At 45.2% G+C, this 17,944-nt stretch overlaps 2 protein-coding genes across 3 annotated transcripts in view; both read left to right on the plus strand.

Moving 5' to 3' along the window:
• The window catches only part of LOC123592468 (COBW domain-containing protein 2), a 52,015-nt gene extending 45,723 nt beyond the window's left edge, over window positions 1–6,292 (plus strand). For both annotated transcript variants that reach the window (XM_045467479.1, XM_045467480.1), the window contains 4 exons: window positions 2,946–3,014; window positions 3,118–3,183; window positions 5,472–5,601; window positions 5,979–6,292. In XM_045467479.1, coding sequence (XP_045323435.1) covers window positions 2,946–3,014; window positions 3,118–3,183; window positions 5,472–5,601; window positions 5,979–6,085 — 372 coding nt within the window. In that variant the 3' untranslated portion in view covers window positions 6,086–6,292. The remainder of the gene's footprint in view (window positions 1–2,945; window positions 3,015–3,117; window positions 3,184–5,471; window positions 5,602–5,978) is intronic.
• A 10,083-nt stretch (window positions 6,293–16,375) lies between these two features.
• On the plus strand, window positions 16,376–17,944 carry LOC123593590 (forkhead box protein D4-like 1). The gene has a single exon (XM_045469678.1). It carries the CDS (start codon window positions 16,601–16,603, stop codon window positions 17,942–17,944), a length of 1,344 nt encoding a protein of 447 aa, XP_045325634.1. The 5' UTR covers window positions 16,376–16,600.

The following is a 17,944-nucleotide window of genomic DNA, read 5'->3' on the forward strand; positions in this document are numbered from 1 at the left end:
GCAGACAAAGGGCAGTGGGATTCAGGGTAATGGTGGTCTGTCTCATGTGGTTTGGCGGGTCTGAGGCTTTGTGAAGGATAGTTTTTTTTCTTTTAACGTATAGTAAAGCATACAGGTTTTTAGTGTACAAGTCAATGTGTCTTTACGTATATTTGTGCCTGTGCGTTGGCCCATGGGCGCATACGAACACGTATCTCTGTAATTCCCTCGTAGATACAAATACAGCAAATTCCCACCATCGTCAAGAGAGTTCCCTTGTGTCCCTTTTCAGTTAGGAACACTCCTTGCAGAGATGCACCTCCTCTTCCGAGTAAGACATCAAGAAGTAGATTTTTGTTTGACTGGAAGAAGTAAGGGAAAGAGCAACCCAGATGTCTAAAAGTGGGCAGGCGAGCATGCTCTAGGAGAGGGGGACTCTGGTGCACACGTCCTGGTGGCCGCTTCCTGCTGGAATCCTGAGCTAAGGTGTTGGGCTGTGATGGGCCGGGCACAGGGAACCGCTCTGTGCTGTGGGGCAGGGGCAGGGGCAGGGAAGCTGGATTGGAGTTGCAGTCAGGAGACCAAGCAGGGAGATCCCCTGTGACGAGGGCCTGCACTGCGCTGGTCGCAGGGGGCGTGGAGATGGGATAAATCAAGGACAGACTCATACTAGACCTGTCTGAATAGCCTTACTGACTGGTGCTGGGGCGGTAAGACAGAAGTCATGGGAAACAGGCCTGAATTGACTAGAGGAACCTATCGCTTCACTTTTCTGCTTCTTTCTGTGTCTGGGAAAAGGAGAGTTAATTTTAGATTCGACTCTAGAACTGGGAAGAAGTCCGAAGTAGGTAATACCTAGGACATAGTAGGTATGTTACTAAAGTTTAATCCCTGAATCCTCTTTAATGCAGCTCTCTATCTCCCTGGGCCCTTTGTTTGCTCCCTGTAAAGAGGACCCGGGATTGGAGGGTGGGAAGGTAAGAAATCCCAAATGGCAGCCTGTGCATAGTTTATTTAGTAGAGCCAATTAAAGGAGGGATAACAAGTTGTGACCCTCAACTTCTGCCCTGGGAATTTACAGATCTCATCTCCTTTACGGTCTGCCCACTGCGAGGAGGATTTATTGGTACAGGAAAACATCTAGTTCTAAATTCTGTATCTGCATTGTCTTAATTTTTAAAACCCTTTTTATCTCATATTGGAGTTAATTGAACCCCTTGGAAATATTTTCATATTTCTAACCTGCCAAAAGCAACAACCATTCTCAGTAGAAGCTCTTTAAGAATAAAAAAGCATTATTGAGTTCTATGTTGAGACCTTTTCAATATGAAAAGCCAAGTTCTCCAACTTGAATAAAATACATTTTAGGCAGTTTTGAAGGTTCACTTGCTACTTTCATTTGAAAATGACAAATTATGTTTCATTTACATCCTTTTGCTACATATTTGATATGCTATATGATGTGCTGTAAGTTTTGATGTGAATTTTTTGGTATTATTGGTAGTGATTGCTTTTTTTAATCTTTTTTTCAAAAAATTTTAATGTTAATTTATTTTGAGAGAGAGAGAGAATGAGCAGAGGACAGACAGAGAAAGAGGGAGAGAGAGCATCCCAGCAGGCTCCCCACTGTCAGCACAGAGCCTCAAGCGGGGCTTTGACGCGGGGCTTTGACGCGGGGCTTAATCTCACAAACGGTGAGATTGTGACCTGAGCCAAAATCAAGAGTTGGATGCTTAACTGACTGAGCCACCCAGGCGCCCCTAAAAATCTGACATTCTAAGTCAATTTTAGTTGGCTTTCCTGTCTCATATTTAGCAAGTAAGTGCTTTCTGTTTTTCCTGTTACTAGCAACAATGGAGAGTAAACATCAGTATATTTTGTCCTTAGATTGGTCTTTAGTACTTACCTTTAGCTCTTCTCTATGTTTGTATAAAAAACAATTGGTCTTTTCATATTTCCTACTATAAGCCTATGTGATTTTCTGTTGGTGAATAAAATTACCGTTGCAGTTGTAGGAAATTATACAAAGCTGTGCTTTAGTGTGTTTTCTCTTCCTGTTTTAAAGCTTGGCTTGAGTGTATTATCCTGATTATACAAGGTGGGATTTGTGTTTCCATCATGTTATGCTTGGCCCTCATGTATTTTCATCATGAAGTTGAAATTTGGGGTCACAGTAGCCAGTGGAGCTTTGGACTTTGATTATGTGACCAGGAAATCTTGAGATTCAGGTTCCTTAGAGTGGACAGTGAGATTTATCAAGAGCAGGGAGAAAAATAAATCTCAAAGTCAACATTCTAAATGATGTCAACCTTCTACAACCAAAGGTGACATTATACTGTCATTCTCATGGCCAGATACTCCTCTCCCTTTGGCATATGCTTGGTCAGAGCCAAACTGAATTTTTCTTTTGTGGTGTTCCCAGAGAACTTTCGAAAGTACACTTTTGCTTTTGAGTTTTACTCATGGATCTAAGTAGTTTATTTTTTCTGAGCCTCCTTTCCTCCAATTTATAAAATGTCAATAATTCTCTTTATTCCACAGGCCTGTTGTCACAAGTAAATGAAACATGAAATGAAGTGACCCAGGCAAAGTACCTGGCTTAGAACATAGTCGATACACTGTATATATATTACCTTCCCTCTTCATGCTGAGAATCCTGGAAAGAATGCATTAAACAATGAGTATCCTCTTCTGAAAGTTTCTGTTTAAGTTCTAAGCCACGGATGAACTCTGCAGAATACAGAAAATGAATTGCTGCTATCAGAACTCAGCAAGACAGTGAAAACGATACACCTAATGTAGTTGTTAGGCAACATAAATGTTCATGAACGTGTTTCTGTCTTAAAGGTTAATGTACTTAATGTCTTAAAACGTAAATATACTTTGCATCTTAAAACTTGTGATTTTTAAAAATATATGACATTACTTTAAAAAAATCATTATTGATGGTCTCTCTTGATTTATAGAGCGTTCTCACAGTGACATTTGAAGTACCGGGAAATGCAAAGGAAGAAAGTCTGAATGTATTTATTCAGGTGAGTGCAGTATGTAACTGATAATGACTTACCAACTGTTTGGGTTACATGGCTGTTGCCGGGAGGAATGGTTGGTCTTATTAAAATATGTCACTTGATCCAGAATCTTCTGTGGGAGAAGAATGTGAGGAACAAGGATGGTGACTGCATGGAGGTCATACGGCTAAAGGTACAGTGTGGTTTTCACTTTCATCCTTTTGGACAAAGGCCCCTTCTTTTCTTGGCTGTTACTTAACACCGTATTTGGTTTTAGAAGAAGCGCTGGTTTTAGTACAAATAACTTTGGTCTATTTTCATTTTTTGGTGTTTCCATTGCTGAAAAGAAGCTTTGGCAATCCCTGCATAAAGCGTGATTTATGCGCATAGCTGGCATGTAGCGTTGCAGCTCACACAGCCTGTGCGCTCGGAAACATCTCTCCTGTTCTGAGCAGTGATGTGGCCGATAACCTTGACTCGCTGGACCTCTCCTTTCCTTGGCACACAGCTTGGTCCCTTCGGGAACGCTGACTGTCTTCTTGTGTGTAATTTTCCAAGAGCGCTTCATTGACAGAGTAACATTAGAAATCTTGCCGCGGCTGAACCCGTGTTACTTCGTACTTGTAGCAGACGCTGAACAGTGGTCATACTGTAAACAGAGTTCCAGAAGACCTGGAGAAAGCTTGCTCTGCGTTTGAAACCCATCCACGTTACTTAGCATTTGGGGATTTATGTCATGGAAGGTGTTTTTTCCAGGGGGCAGTGTTCTATGTGGTGTGCTTAACTACTCAGCAGTCTACTCCCGCGTTTCCAGAAGGTTTTCTTATGACTACTTACTATTACTGTTAGTAACTAGATTTTCCTGTTAGCAGCTGACCTCCTGGGGTCACTAGAATGACGAAGGCTGACGCTATCAAGAAACCATTCAGGAGACACCTGGGTGGCTGAGTTGGTTAAGTTCAGCTGAAGTTTGGCTTCAGCTCAGGCCATGATCTCGCAGTTCATGGGTTCAAGCCCCGCGTCGGGCTCCACGCTGAGAGCTCCGAGCCTGGGACTGCTTCGGATTCTGTGTCTCCCTCTCTCTCTGCCCCTGCCCTGCTCATGCTCTGTCTCTCTCTGTCTCTTTGTCTCTGTCTCTCAAAAAGAAATAAACGTTAAAGATTTTTGAAAAAGCCATTCAGGTTTAGATGTGCTCACTCCCTGTGCTGACTCTGCCTGGGACTGGCTTCAGAGCTATGGGTGAATCTCAGTCTGTTCCCAAGTCCTTCCCACTCAGAGGAGCTAAGCCTGATCCTGGAGCTGCTGCTCTGATGACAGTAGCACCATTTCCGTCCAGGATCCTAACGGGCAGATTGTGTCTCAGTCTGTGACCGCTTCTGTCCCTGCTACTGAATGGGGAGCGGTTACTACAGAAGCAGCCCTTCAGGCCTTTACGCTGATGCTGCAGCCTGGACCTCACCACAGACCTCAGTGGCTCATCCCGCACCATCCTGGCGTGGCTTTTGTCCCTGGGTGTGTGACGGTTTTTCTGCAGCCCTTCGTCCTCTGTGGTTCTTCCCTTGTCCTTCCTCTCGTCACAACAACCCTATGAGTCTCCCTTCATAGACTTCCTTCTCCGCCCTGCTGCAGAGGACCAGGGCTCTACCGATGAGCTTGTTTAACATGTTCACTCTGGTAACAGCTGGAAGGTCAGAGTCCTTCTACAAGTAACCTAAGACTGATGTTTAGATAATTCTTTCCCAGGAGCTATTGCATATTAAAATCCAGTGTAAAAAGGAGAAAACAAAACTGGGCAAAGGAAAACAGGAAGAACATACACCTAAAATACGCCAGTACACCAAAACCACGCCAAAGTTTTGTGGTGGGAATGACCTTGAGTGGTTTGTCTCTTACTGTTTTGCAATGTGTATATTAAGTTAATAACAAATAAGTGTAACTAACATCATTTCAGAGAAATTGTTTCATCCTCAAGGAGCCAGTTTATTAGATAATTTGTTTCACTTCTGCAAGTCAATATAAAATGAATTGTATCCAGATAGATTTATTTTTCTTTTCCTTTATTTCATTATTATCTGCTCCATTTATTGCAACCCAGTGAAAAATTATCACCCAAATCCTTTAACTCCTCAAATTGTCCCACTGAGACTGTGAAACAAGGTAAAATCCTTAAAAGTAGAAAAATCACTAGAATTCGATGAATGTTTTATCATTTGGTTGTTTCAACTTTTCAGATATCCTAATACGTGTATTAATTTTATTACAAAAAGGGACTATTTTTTTTTTTAATTGTACACAAATGCTTGAAATTTAAATTTAAAAATTGGAGGCTGTAAGAAACTATTTCCATAAGGCACAAATAACTAGATTTAAGTAATTTTCACAGAATCTTTATGGGTTTGTATTTAAAATGGAACAGCAATAATCCGATAACACTTTCTGCTGTGAATTTGAACTGAGGCTGATTGATCACTCTCTGAGCAGGGGCTGGTGTCGATCAAAGACAAACTAAAACAGGTGATTGTCCAAGGTGTCCATGAGCTCTATGACCTGGAGGAGACCCCACTGAGTTGGAAAGATGACACAGAGAGAACAAATCGATTGGTTCTTATTGGTAAGTGAAATTGGTAAATTTCTAAAGCACAGTCAAATATATATTTGAAAGTGATATAATATGCCAAACTGTAGCAAGATTAACCAGTCTGAGTCCCTGTGATTAGTTAATGTATTTGTCTTCATGATGTGGTAACATTCATAAGAACTTGGTAGGCATTTTACTCTTTTCTTCGAACAGGTTTAGAAAATAATTAATTGAAATGCCAGTTTCGTTCTAAGGGACTTAACTAGAAATAGAAAGTTGAAGGGATCACTAATTACTTTGTTTTTGTAAATTTCTGAAGATTATCAAGCATTTCATGATTTGGAATTGATAGGCAAACTGTCCTTTTAATAAGCATGATATAATCACACCCTATTTTGTTCTGTGTGCAGGCAGGAATTTAGATAAGGAGATCCTTAAACAACTATTTATAGCTACTGTAACTGAAACAGAAAAGCGGTGGACGGCACATTTCAAAGAAGATCAAGTTTGTCCATAACACTAGAAGCTTTTCTAACCAAAGGGACTGGGTGATAAATCGGGAATAAGTTTCCTACTGGTTATATGTCAAGCATCTGTTCTTTGTGTTACTTCTGTTATGAATTCCAGTGTACTTTAGTGTTTATTTAATGGAACATGTAAAATTTAGTAGATAAGTACTATAAAACATTTGACATTCATACAATAAAACGTAATACCCTCTGAAGTGGGGTTTTTTTTTGTGTTTTTGTTTTGTTTCTTAGTGTTTATTTATTTTTGAAAGAGAGAGCATGCAGGGGAGGGGCAAAGAGGGAGAGAGAGAATGCCAAGGAGGCTCTGCACTGACAGCACGGGGCTCAAACTCACAAGCCGTGAGATGATGACCTGAAACCAAGAGCCAGATGCTTAACCAACTCAGCCACCCAGGTCCCTCTGTTTTTGTTTTTGTTTTTTAAATAGATGTTTCACAGAAATACCTGTCAGAATTGGCTTTGGAATTTACATACTCTGGATTTTTCACCCATGGAAATTATTTATAATCATAATGATAAAAGTTAACGTCAGCTTAGAACTAAGAATGGCAGCTGATTGCATAGATATTTTATCGTTATTAACAAATTACAAAAAAATTTTTTTAATGTTTATTTATTTTTGAGAGAGAGAGACAGAGCACGAGCAGGGGAGGGGCAGAGAGAGAGGGAGACACAGAATCCGAAGCAGGCTCCAGGCTCTGAGCTGTCAGCACAGAGCCCCACGTGGGGCTCGAACTCACGAACTGTAACATCATGACCTGAGCCGAAGTCGGACGCTTAACCGACTGAGCCACCCGGGCGCCCCAAGATATTTTTTTAAAAAACAAATAATGTCACCATTTTTATTAAACGAAATAAAAGTCTTGTAGACTTATGAGTGGAAGAAATCAGAGTCAAACAATTGGAACCACCTCTTGTTCTAAGCTTTACTGGTGGAGTCCTGGAACTTCAGCCCTTTGTAACATATTTATACGATTCCAGTTTAAGAGCTTTTGATGTTAAGTAGATTTTCCTACTGGTATTAAATCCATCTTGGTTCTTTTGAACTTCTTTAATTTTCAGTATAAGCTAAAAAAGTGACGACGTACAGAACTTCAGAGGGAACTACAGATAACTTACGACAATTTAACCATCTTTCTATCAGGGGTTGGTGTGTAAGTACACAGGGGCTTACTTATGCGCTATTTCTATTAACGGCCAGGTCAGCATAACTGTATTCAGACTGTAAGAGAAAAGCACTAGATGGAATTTTAAAGAGCTTTCTCAAACTAATGATTAAATATCAGAAGGCTATAGAAATGTTGTTCTAGAAATGTTTTTTCCTCAGAATTTTCACTGAAAGAATGTCCATCTCTGTGTCTTGAATGGCTCCGTCGGTTGGAGGCAGGCTAACTGGCCCAATCATCCGTCTCTCTTCCCCTGCATTCTGTGCCTTTTTTATGTAACCTTCTGTATTCCTCCATCTGTCCCCTGAATCCAATGTCTTTTTTAATTTTTTTTTAATGTTTATTTTTGAGAGAGACAGAGACAGAGTGTGAGTGGGGGAGGGGCAGAGAGGGAGACACAATTGAAACAGGCTCCAGGCTCCGAGCTGTCCGCACAGAGCCCGACGCGGGGCTCGAACTCACGGACCGTGAGATCATGACCTGAGCCGAAGTCGGACGCTTAACCGACGCAGCCACCCAGGCGCCCCCTGCATCCAGTCTCTTAAATTCACGGTTCAGACAGTACGCTAACTCTGTGGCGGCAGATGGCAGATCGCCCAGTAGAAACGCAGCTGATTTTTGGGTCCGATGGGCTTTCATTCCACTTGTGTTGCTTCTTGGCCTCGCAGTCTCGGGCGGAGCGCTTTCTCCAAGGTCGGTTTCCTGGTTTATAAAGTGGGCGGCGTCGTTTCAGTCATTCAGGGCTGTTGTGAGGGTTGCATAGGTTTGCAGGGCACCAAGTGGAGCCTGGATACAGGCTTTCTTTTTCCTAACGAGGTAAATTTGATTTGTTTTATGGTCAGTGTTGCCACAGTAATAGTTCATAATGTTCCTTGGCAAATAGTAAGCACCTAGATTCCTCTGTTTACAGCCATGAGAGAGAGCTTACAGTGAATTGCCCTGTGGGGGAAATGTTTGGAATACTGTTAATCTGTACTCTTAAAAATCTGCATTTATCAAAGTCCCAAACATTTTTTTCTTTAAGATGTATTAGTATGTAATTCTTTTTTATCACATAAGTACTGACCAGATACATTTGTGTCCTACAAATCGCGGATGTCACAGATGAATCAGTCTCCCCTGACCTCTGTCCTTCAGTTGCTGACCCTCCTCGGGGGTGGGCAGTGTTGTCAGCATTGTGTCTGCCCTTGTGCGTGTTGCTTTTCACTTACACACACACACACACACACACACACACACACACACGCTTATGTCGTGGCCCAAAGTGACTAGAGCCGTAGTGTAAGCTGCTGCTTCTGGAGAGGTAGGAGCTTGCCATAAATATCCTCAAGGAAGACATTTATTTTCATAACGTGTGTGTTTTGTTTTACTTAATTTTATTTTTTTAACATAAAAAAATGTTTATTTTTTTAACTTAAAAAAATGTTTATTTTTGATAAAGAGAGTGCATGCGGGGGTGGGGCAGAGACAGAGGGAGACACAGAATCAGAAGCAGGCCCCAGGCTCTGAGCTGTCAGCACAGAGCCCAATGCGGGGCTCGAACTCACAAATCCATGAGATCATGAGCGGAGCCAAAGTCGGATGCCTAACCGACTCAGCCACCCAGGCGCCCCTTGATGTGTATACTTTAAAACATCGTTCTTTTTAGATTGTAATGCACTTGGCTTTTTAAAAAACTCAACTATTAGCCTTAGACCTTCTTCCTTGACAGTGTATATGAATACGTCTTGTTCTTTAATTGCTGCGTAGAAATTCGTAGGATAGCATAGAATACATTTCTTTAAAACATCATTTATTGATGGGGCGCCTGGGTGGCTCAGTCGGTTCAGCATCCGACTTCGGCTCAGGGTCCGTGAGTTTGAGCCCCGTCTCAGGCTCTGTGCTGACAGCTGAGAGCCTGGAGCCTGCTTCAGATTCTGTGTCTCCCGCTCTCTCTGCCCCTCCCCCGTCTCTCTCTGTCTCAAAAATAAATAAACGTTAAAAAAAAAAAAATTAAAACATCATTTATTGAGAGCTTCCACTTTGCCCAGGCTTGAGCGCTGGGCGAAACTGCATGTGAAAGATCAGGGCCTCATTCTTACAGTGTTTACATTTCGGTGGAGGGACGTAAATAAATTAGAAAAGAAGAGGAAAGTAAGGCCCATAACAGGACTGGGTGGTCCTGGAAAGCCTCCCTGAGGAGAGATGGGTGGAAGTTGAGGAGGGAGTTAAAAGGCTTGGTGCACGGGGAGGGGGAGTCGGGAAGAAGGTTCCAGGCAGACCAGCACCTAGTGGAGCAGCCTTTTAGCTGGGAGCCCACACCACTGGTGCCAGACGGGGCCTGGGGGTGGGGGGGTGGGGGTGGGGCGGGGGGGTGGGGGTGGGAGCTGGGGCAGGGTTTGCTGCTCCTGGTGGGACGGAGCAGAACATCTGGTTTATTCTGAGGGCCCTGGCACCTGGCTGAAGGGTTTTAAGCTGGAGAAGCGGCGTGGTTTGTGATCGATCCCTGTGGCAGATGAACCAGCCCTTAACTGTTCTCGAAACTGCGCACGGTGCTACAGTGAACATCATTGTGCAGCACGCCTCTTTGTTCTTAGGTGAGGATGCTTCTCCAGAGTAAGTGTGTACGTGTGGAATCCCTAGCTTCTGGGATGTGCACGCTGAAATTCTTTTTTTTTTTTTTTTTTTTTTTAAAGTTTATTTTTATTTTTGGGACAGAGAGAGACAGAGCATGAACGGGGGAGGGGCAGAGAGAGAGGGAGACACAGAATCGGAAACAGGCTCCAGGCTCTGAGCCATCAGCCCAGAGCCCGACGCGGGGCTCGAACTCCCAGACCGCGAGATCGTGACCTGGCTGAAGTCGGACGCTCAACCGACTGCGCCACCCAGGCGCCCCTGAAATTCTTAATAGATGCTGACCAGCTGCTCTCCCAAGTGGCTGGAGGTTTCCGCCTCACAGTAGGGGGTGAGAATATCCATTTTTCCAAACCTAGTTAACCCTCTGTAACCTTGCCCGTCTGCGTAGAAAGGCACCTCCTGTTTTTATTCAGATTTCATGTTTTTTTTTTAATGTTGTTTATATCTTCTTTTAAAGATGCTTTGTGTGTTCTTCATTCTTTTCCCCAAATGCAGTTTTCCACGATCAGAATCATCATCATTTAACCTGCACTTCAGAGGACTTTGGAACTTGTCATAGAGAATATATCCCCAACAGAATATTTACATTATATGTATATATAATGTGTATATATATATATGTGTGTGTGTGTGTATATATATATATATGTGTGTGTGTGTGTGTGTGTATATATATGTATGTATGTATATATATAATGTTTTTAATGTTTATTTCATTTATTTTGAGAGAGAGGGAGAGTGCAAGCAGGGGAGGGACAGAGATAGGAGAGAGAGAGAGAATCCAAAGCAGGCTCCGTGTCATAAGCACAGAGCCTAATGAAGGCAGGGCTCAGACTCACTAGAACTGTGGCATCATGACCTGAGCTGAAATCCAGAGCCGGATGCTTAACCAACTGAGCCACCCAGGCATCCCCGAGAATATGTATTTTTATAACTAAATAATGTGGGCCAGTATTCCAACTACAGACGATTTCAAGGGTATTGGTGGTGACGATGGTGATCAAGGTTTAGGCGCAGTTCATCTAAAACTCTATAGTTTACTGAGTAATACAGGATAGATTACTAAATGTCTCTGAGCCTTTGCCTCCTTATTCATACAATGGCGATAAAATGCAAATCTCTCACCATTGTTCCAGGGATGAAATTTAAAGCACCCTCAATAGAGTCTCAATGTAAGTGAATTCTTTTTCCAGCAAGATTTGATTAAAAAAAAAAAAATAAAACCCTTAAAAACCCCAAACCAACAATTCTCAAGCTTGTGCGTACCTTCTTAAAACAGCTCTTTCCTAGGCTTTGCCCAGCTTTTAGTGTAAGGTGCCAGTGCCTTGGTACTGTGTACCAGGGAGCTGGAGGAGGGGTCGACACAGGGTCAGAGGGAAGACCAGATAATTGAAAGGGTAATTCTCAGGTCATGATGTTTCCAGGAAGTTATCGACAAAATAAAGCTAAGAGACTTTTAAGCATTTATGGGCTTGGTTGTTTCCTTGCTACAAATTGATTAATCGTCTCCTTTGCCTCAGTAGGGTAGGTGGGAGCACTGCTTTTAGATTGCTTTGAAAAGACTTCCCCGGTTTCAGAAATGCCATACATTGTGGAAGTGATGTTGAAAGAAGTAAATTCTGCCTTTGTAGACTAGCAACTTGCCCTACCTCGAGGCGAAAGATACACTAGAGCTTTTTTTCTTCTTCTTCCCAGAGTTAGCTTTAATATTCAAATCAGCTTTAACTGTTGATGGCCACATTGTCTTTATTTATTTATTTTTATTTTTGAGAGAGAGAGTGCAAGCAGGGAAGGGGGAGAGGGAGAGGGAGAGAGAATCCCAGGCAGGCTCCACGCTCACTGAAGAGCCTGATGTGGGGCTCGACCTCACGGCTGTGAGATCACGACCTGAGCCGAAATCAAGATCAGATGCTTAACCGACTGAACCACCCAGGCGCCCTTATCTTGCCTTTAATTTTCAGAGTGGAATGGAGAGAAACCAGACAGCATCATCCTTTTTGTAGATTAGTCCAGAAAGTTTGGTTTTTGATACTAGGACAGCATTGCGTGAGCTCCTGAGGGCTTTGTTCAGAAAAAAAACCTATTCCTTGTTAGGAAAGAAGCAATCCCCAAATATTACAGAGTCCCCACCATGCACAAGGCTGCATGTTAAATGCTGCAGGAGCTACAAAGGCAGGTTTCTCATTCTGAAGGCAGCACTAAAGAATTGATGGGATGTGACTGTAAGAGTTTTTCTTTCTTTTCTCTCTCTCTCCTTTCTTTTCTTTCTTTCTTTTTCTTTCTTTCTTTCTTTCTTTCTTTCTTTCTTTCTTTCTTTCTTTCTTTCTTTCTTTCTTTCTTTCTTTCTTTCTTTCTTTCTTTCTTTCTTTCTTTCTTTCTTTCTTTCTTTCTTTCTTTCTTTCTTTCTTTCTTTCTTTCTTTCTTTCTTTCTTTCTTTCTTTCTTTCTTTCTTTCTTTCTTTCTTTCTTTCTTTCTTTCTTTCTTTCTTTCTTTCTTTCTTTCTTTCTTTCTTTCTTTTCTTTCTTTCTTTCTTTCTTTCTTTCTTTCTTTCTTTCTTTCTTTCTTTCTTTCTTTCTTTCTTTCTTTCTTTCTTTCTTTCTTTCTTTTCTTTCTTTCTTTCTTTCTTTCTTTCTTTCTTTCTTTCTTTCTTTCTTTCTTTCTTTCTTTCTTTCTTTCTTTCTTTCTTTCTTTCTTTCTTTCTTTCTTTCTTTCTTTCTTTCTTTCTTTCTTTCTTTCTTTCTTTCTTTCTTTCTTTCTTTCTTTCTTTCTTTCTTTCTTTCTTTCTTTCTTTCTTTCTTTCTTTCTTTCTTTCTTTCTTTCTTTCTCTTTCCTCCCCTTCCCCTTCTTTCCTTTTTTCCAGAGTGACTTGCCATAATGGAGTCTTTCCAAAGCACTCAGTTTTCATTGATAAAGCTCTTTGTTTTTACCTGGGCATATTTTGTATAACATTAGATATAATCACATACGATAAACTTTACCCTTTAAAAAATTTTTTTAATGTTTATTTTTTGAGAGCGTGAGTGGGGGAGGGACACAGAGAGGGAGACACAGACTCCGAAGCAGGCTCCAGGCTCTGAGCTGTCAGCACAGAGCCCGACAAAGGGCTCAAAGTCATGAACCGCGAGATCGTGACCTGAGCTGAAGTCGGACGCTTAACTGACTGAGCCACCCAGGCGCCCCTAAACTTTACCCTTTTAAAGTGTACAATTCATAGCTTTAGTAAATCCACCATAGCTAAGTCCAGAACATTTTCATTACTCCCCAAAGAAACTATCCATCAACGGTTACTCCCCATTTCCCCCTGTTCGTAGCCCCCAGCGGCCACCGCGCTACTTTCTGTTTCTGTAATTGGCCTATTCAGATTCCTTTCACTTACCACGATGTTTTCAAGATCCATCCGTATCAACACTTTGTTGCTTTTGTTGCTGAATGAAAGTCTATGTATATTACCACATGTTGTTTATCCATTCATCGCCTGATGGGCGTTTGGGTTTCTCCTTTTTGGCTATTAGGCCTTTTTCCCATGTTTAATTTTTTAAACTAATAGAACGTAATTTTTGGAACAGTTTTAGATTTACAGGAAAAGTGAACAGACAGCACAAGATAAAAGTGCAGGTGGTACAAGTTCCCATATTCCACCCCCCCCCCCATACACACATCCAGTTAATATCTTACAGTAGTATGGCACATTTGTTACAATTAGTGGACTGATATTGATACATTATTATTAACTAAAGTCTGTAGTTTATTCACATAGCCTAATTCAGGCAGCCTGTTCAGATGGCCTGTCATTTTTCTGTTCCAGGATGCTGTCTGTCATTTTTCTGTTTGGATGCTGTCATTTTTGCCTTCCAGGATGCCGTTCCAGACTCCACACTGCAGTTACTTGTCACGTCTGTCTGTAGAGTCCTCTGGGCTTGGACTGTTCTCGTTTTGGTGACCTTGATAGTTTTGAGGATGGTTCTGGCCAGGGACACAGGATGCTCCTCTATCAGAATTTGTCTGTTTTTCTCGTGATCACATGGGCTCGGGGGAGCACGATCACAGAGTGCTATTTTTATCACATCACATTACGGCATATACTGTCAAAGGGTTTATGACTATTGATGTAAACGTTGGTCACCTGATGACCTGGCCGAAGTGTTTGTGACCCTTCTGCACTTGTAAGGATCTTTGGAAGGAAGATATCTTTGGAAGGATCTGTATCTTTAGAAGGAAACCACTCTGCACTGCCTGTGGTAAGAGTGAGGAATTCTCCCGCCCCCGTTTAATATTTTGGAGTGTTTTTTTTTTTTGTTTTGTTTTGTTTTTTGTTTTTGTTTTTGTTTAAAGTAGGCTCTATGCCCAACGTGGGGTTTGAACTCAGGACCCTAGGTTTAAGACTTGCATGCTCTACCAACTGAGCCAGCCAAGCATCCCTCTTTCCTCCCATTTATTATTTTACTCATTTAGTTTTTATCAGTATGGATACACACACGAATATTTATTTTATGCTTTGGGTTGTAATCTAATCCTACTTGCTGGAGTGGCCCCAGCTTTCACCACAGGGGACTTTCACTTGTCTCCTATGCCCCCTTGACATACCTCCCTCAATGGAGATTCTTTTGTTTTTGTTTCCCAAGCCTTTACTTTTCTCCTTTCATTTTTAAATAACCCAAATCCCCATAGATGTTGACTTTAGGAAAACTAACAATACTCCCTTCCCAGGTCACAGGATTCCTCTGCAGCCTGCAGAAATGTGCATTACCTGCAGGGGTTGACGGGGAGGCAGCTGGGAGTCTGAGGTTGGATAAGACACCTGTCACGGCCCTCCCCGAGCTTGGTTTAGTCATCCCCCAAGTAGTAACTGGTGAACCTGGGATTCAAACACAAATCCCTGAGGCTCAAAAGCTCCATCATTTGTCCTGCAAGCTACATATGACGGGGAAGGCGAGAATCTCAGGAGTAGAGCACAAGCTCTTAACATCCTTTAGAGAAAGCAGTTTTCAAATTTTAATCCTGAAGCGACTAGCTACTTTAAACTACTTTTTTGTTATAGTTTGCTCTTTTACCTGGCTTCTGATTTCTGGCTGAAAGTTCATTATCATTTACAAACACCAACGGCAGATTTACTACGACCATCGGTGGCATAATATGTGTATGTTGCATTTTTAGTAGATGCCTCCTCAAATTCTTTTCCCCAATCGGTGGCTATTACGTTATGAACAGCCAGTTGCTCAGTATTTCACCCCAAGATCCCTATTTATATAACACACATGAAGTTAACTCCACCGGACCGTGACTCTGGTCGCTGAGCATAAGATTTAAATGAAGCCAGTCTAGAAACTGCCACTTCCAAGGATGTCAGGGGAGCGAAACAGACTTTCTGCCACATCCCTGTTCTCCAGGGTGGGGAATGCCGACCTAGTGATTTAGGTAAAGGCCCCGCACCTCTCCCTTGGCCTTGTTGTTATTATTAATTTTTTGTTAAGTAGGCTCCACGCCCAGTGTGGGGCTTGAACTCACAGCCCCGAGATCAAGAGTCGCGTGCTACACTGACCGGGCCACCCAGGTGCCCCTGTTTTAATATTTTATTATTATAGTAAAAGTGCTGAAGGTTGACTTTTAAAAAAGAAGAAGAAGAGATTGAGAGATCGTCAGACTGGGTGCCTCCGTTGGTGTTGGGAGGCTGTTTTTGTGAAAACTGGGTTTTTCACACGGGCTCTGGACTGGTTAGAACGTGGCACAAACCACCTAATTGGTGATGGACATTTGAAAAACAATGGTGTCAGTGGTCACTTGTTTTACGAAGCCCAATTTAGGTGCAGAAGTCTATCTACCCAAGGGTGTGACATAAAACGTATTTTATCCCGTGGTTAAGGGTTCAAAGAAGCTCGAGAAGCGCTGATGCCAAGGGACTTCTCTTTAGCCCTTCTGCTTTCCTTCTACCCCGAACTTCCACAACTTAACGCCCAGACATTTCAGCCTTTTCTGGAAACCTCAGTTGGGCAGTTAAGGCGGGAAGTAGAAGGGACCGTGCAACCCTCCCTCGCATTCCCCGGAGTTCGTGGATATAGTCAAGAATGCTTAAGAATTAAGAATGGTTCAGCTCATCATTCGGGATGAGCACGGACTCCACCAATGAAAATGGGTGAATAACCGGCTGTGAACCCCGAAAACATACTGTTAGGCTTTTCTTACAAACACCGTAGACATTTAGTGCCACCACCCCCCCCCCCCTTTCTATCCTCCAGGGGAGAGGCCCGAATATCGAAGTGGCCACAGATTGTTGGGTGTCCTATTTTCCTGCCTCTGCTATTTGCAGGGTTTTCAACGCGCTTTCACCGCGCATCTTCCTGTGTGGCCGGTGGGTGTCAGGAGAAGGAGGGGGCTGGAGGCTCTTGCCCTGTCGGGTAACGCGCAGTGAACCCTCATCATTGGACTGCATGCGTCCGGAGCAAGCGGGGGAGCGCTGGGAGGTGGGGGGGGTGGGGTGGGGTGGAAAGGGTGGGGGGCGGTCGACCACTCAAGGACTCGAAGAAGCTCCGAGAAAAGGCAAAGTGCATCTTTGCTGGACGGTGTTGGCAACGAGGAGAAACCAACGGAAGAGAAGACCACCGCCAAACGGGCAACCAGCCGCAAGCCCTCCTGCTTTTTGGAACACTCCGAACCCGCCCGGACCCCCTCGAGGCAGGCGAGCGGCCGGCCACCACCCCTGCGTCTTGCACGACCTGCTCCCCCATGAACTTGCCCAAACCCGAAAGCCTTCGCTCCACACCGCGGCGCAGCCTCCGGGGCTCCGACGGGGAGGACGGCGAGATCGACATCCTGGGAGAGGAGGAGGATGAGGGCGAGGGGGAGGAGGACGAGGAAGGCGAGGCGGCGGAGAGCCAGCCGTTGCCTGGGCAGCTGCCCCCGCCGGGGACGCGGGAGGCGCGGCACGGCGCGGGCGCGCTTGGCGGAGGGCTCCCCGAGGGCGGCGGCGCCCCGGCCGACGCCAAGTTGGGCCCCAAGTTCGGGGCGTCGAGCGGGTCCGCGGCGGCCTCCGCGGACGGCCCGCAGCCGGCGAAGCCCCCGTACTCCTACATCGCGCTCATCACCATGGCCATCCTGCAGAGCCCGCACAAGCGCCTCACGCTCAGCGGCATCTGCGCCTTCATCAGCGGCCGCTTCCCCTACTACCGCCGCAGGTTCCCCGCCTGGCAGAACAGCATCCGCCACAACCTCTCGCTCAACGACTGCTTCGTCAAGATCCCGCGCGAGCCGGGCCACCCGGGCAAGGGCAACTACTGGAGCCTGGACCCCGCGTCCCGGGACATGTTCGACAACGGCAGCTTCCTCCGGCGCAGGAAGCGCTTCAAGCGCCACCGCCCGCCCCCGGGAGCCCACCTGCACCACCCCTTCCCCCTGCCCGCCGCGCCCGCCGCCCTGCACGGCCCCTACCCGGGCCTGCTGCTCGGGAGCCCGGCCCCGCCGCCCCCAGTGCCGGGGGCCTACCCCGCCGCCGCCTCCGGGAGCCGCCCGTGCGCGCTGCTGCACCCTCACCCCCTTCGCTACCTGCTGCTGTCGGCCCCGGCCTACGCCGAGACGCCCGGGAAGGCGCCAGGCGCGGACCCGGCCGCCCCCGGCGCCCCCTCGGCCGTGCGGCCCTCCCCGGGCTCCCAGCCTTGGGAGGAGGGCAAGGGGTCGGCGGCGCGGCCGGGAGACGAATGCGCCCCCTTCAGCATCGAGAGCATCATGCGAGGGGTCCGAGGAGGAGGGGGGACGAGGGCCGCGCAGAGTCTGCCCCCGACCCCGTGGGGTTACTGCCACCTGCTGCAGCGCTCGTCGTGCCTGGTGCATCACCGGGCGGCCACCCCTTTGCTGCACGTGTCGGCTGCCGCTGCGGCGTCCGCTGCCCGGACCGTGTTAGAGCAGCGGCAGCAGCAGGAGGACTGTACCAGCGGCCGCGCTCCCAGCGAGGGCGCTCTGCTGGGCCAGCACCTGTCCGCGGCGCGCCTGGGGTGTCCGCCCGGAGCGGGAGGCTCCAGGCCGACAGCGGTGGCCAGCCTTTCCGGCAGAGAGAGCGTCTTGCCGGCCTTCTGA

This window comes from Leopardus geoffroyi, chromosome D4 (assembly GCF_018350155.1).
Source record: "Leopardus geoffroyi isolate Oge1 chromosome D4, O.geoffroyi_Oge1_pat1.0, whole genome shotgun sequence".
In the NCBI taxonomy this organism is placed as follows: Eukaryota; Metazoa; Chordata; class Mammalia; order Carnivora; family Felidae; genus Leopardus; species Leopardus geoffroyi.